At 47.7% G+C, this 2,500-nt stretch overlaps 1 protein-coding gene across 1 annotated transcript in view; it reads right to left on the reverse strand.

Moving 5' to 3' along the window:
- Positions 1–958, reverse strand: part of LOC119583265 — a 2,819-nt gene extending 1,861 nt beyond the window's left edge. The window contains exons 1-3 of the mRNA XM_037931736.1: positions 933–958; positions 608–674; positions 335–452 (exon numbers count right to left, since the gene is read on the reverse strand). Of these exons, the coding sequence (XP_037787664.1) occupies positions 335–452; positions 608–674; positions 933–958 (211 nt within the window). The remainder of the gene's footprint in view (positions 1–334; positions 453–607; positions 675–932) is intronic.
- Between the last annotated feature and the right edge of the window lie 1,542 nt (positions 959–2,500).

The raw sequence follows: 2,500 nt of genomic DNA on the forward strand, positions 1-2,500 counted from the left end.
ATATAAATGTATATATTAAATAAATAAATATAAATATATATATATTCATATATATATATATATATATATATATTATATATATATATATATATATATATATACATCATATGCGAGGAGGGCTTAGAGTTCAGCTTTCTCAGGGCTTGGTAGGCAGGGCAAGGGTCATTTACCACAAAATGGCCTTCAACCTCCTCAGCAAGATTCCTGATGAACTGTTCCTTGTTCAAACTCAGCAGCGTCTGAGCCCTACGCACCAAGATCTGATTGCCATTCAGCCGAGGCATGCGACACGCTTTAGTGGCCTCCAGTATCTCCAGGGAGATGGAATTCTGACTTCCCATCGGGCGTATGCCAAAGGACTCCTGCACTGCTTCGAGTGTTTCACGCTTGTTCTGTAAATTGATCAGTGACTGCCATGATGAACCCACCTGGCACACTCCTCCTCCCTCAGTCTGTCCAAGTGAAACACCCTAGAGTGGCAACTGGAGGGACGAGGAGTTTTGAAGTGGACCCATAGGGTAGCCACTACCAGCCCATGGTCAGTGCCACAAAACTTGGCACTCTGGTAAACTCTACAGTTCTGGAGGATCCTCCATTGCATGCTAACAAGAATGTGGTCAATCTCCATGGCCACTATACCCTTATCACTATGTCCAGCAAAGCGGGTCGGAGCACTGATACCAGGAGCCAGAGATCCTCATTCTCTGGGGCCTAGCAAATTCCCAGAGAAGGAGGCTGTTCTCGCTGCTGGGATCAGCTCTAGAACCATGGGGGCCGACAGACATCTCGTAGCCAGCTCGATCACAGCCGGATACCACATTGAAGTCGCCCAGAACAATGTGAATATCTTGCTGGGGGCAATTGTCTGCCACAGATGTGTGTGTGAACATTGGGTTCGTGAACACTGGGCTGAGTATTTTGAGCAGTTGTACCAGGTAGACCCTCTAACAGTTAGCATGGATGTAAGTGGTATCACAATACTTGTGCCAGACCCACCCATCAGTGAGGAACCTCCTTCCCTAACTGAGGTTAAGATGGCGATTTCGAAGTTGAAGTGTGGAAAAGCCATGGGTTCATGTGATATCCCTGCTGAACTTCTAAAGGCTAAGGGTAAACCTATGGCTCGAGGCATGCATGCAGTCTTGACTGCCATCTGGCAGTCTGGTACTATTCCCCCTGACCTGTTGAGAGGCGTGGTCATTCCTCTCTGGAAGGGGAAAGGGGATCGTTGGGAATGTAACAACTACTGTCCCATTACACTGCTCAGCATACCAGACAAAGTTTTCGGCCACATTCTTCTGAAACGGATCCGGGACCACCTACTAAGGCACCAGAGACTGGAGCAGTTTGGATTCACTTCTGGCAAGTCCACAATAAACCATATTCTAGCACTTTGAGTAATTGTGGAATGCCGTCGTGAGTTTGGTTGTGGGTTGCTTGCAGCCTACATTGACCTCAAGAAGTCGTTTGCCTCGGTGCATCGAGAATCGCTATGGGAGATTCTGAAACTTAAGGGAATTCCGACACAGATTATTGGCCTAATAGCAAGCCTATATACCGGTACTGAAAGTGCTGTAAAGTGTGGTGGGAGCTGTCAGACTTCTTCCCTGTTAATTCAGGGTTGAGGCAAGGCTGTGTACTTACACCAACACTTCTCAACCACTGCATGGACTGGATAATGGGCAGAGCTACTACTCAAAGTCAAAGTGGAGCAACATTGGGCAATATCAAGGTCTCAGACCTTGCCGATGATTTTGCTATCCTATGTGAGTCTATGGAGTCACTGGTGGCGGCTCTTGATACATTTAGCAATGGGGTGAAGCCCTTGGACTTCACCCCATTGTTTCCTGACCAAGTTTCAGGTCTTTGGGTGCCTGTTAGGGAAACCCATTCAGTTGATCCATGCTTGTGGTGAGGACGTTGAAGTCACAGAGAGCTTTGTATACCTTGGTAAAGTAGTCCATATCTCTGGGCTGTTAGACGAAGAAGTCAGTAGACGGACTGGTCTGGCAACAGGAACCATGAACTCAATCAACAAGAGCATTTGGAGATGTTGTTACCTATGCAGAAGGACCAAGCTGCGTGTCTTCAAGGCCCTGATACTACCAGTTTTGCTCTATGGAAGCGAAACCTGGATGCTATCTAGTGCCTTGGAGTTTCGTCTTGATTCCATTTGTAACAAGTCTCTTCGCGGGATCCTGTGTGGAGGAGGCCCGTGGGACGACCCAAGAGGTCATGGCTTGGTCAGCACGACGAGACCTGTCACGAGGAATTAGAGATCGGCCAAGGCCCTGCCTGGAGACTCGCCAGGAGGGACCATCGTGGCTGGAAGCGAAGGGTGAATGCGGCCATGCGCCCCCGTTGGCGTTAGCCTCCCCCCCTCCCCTTAAGCCCTTCTGGCACTTGTCTTTTTACATATTAACTTAGTTTTACTTTTATTTTAGGATTTTGTATTTGATTTGTCATGTATCACGCTTTATTGGTCACGCTCCTAGTATGC

Source organism: Penaeus monodon, chromosome 17 (genome assembly GCF_015228065.2).
Source record: "Penaeus monodon isolate SGIC_2016 chromosome 17, NSTDA_Pmon_1, whole genome shotgun sequence".
In the NCBI taxonomy this organism is placed as follows: Eukaryota; Metazoa; Arthropoda; class Malacostraca; order Decapoda; family Penaeidae; genus Penaeus; species Penaeus monodon.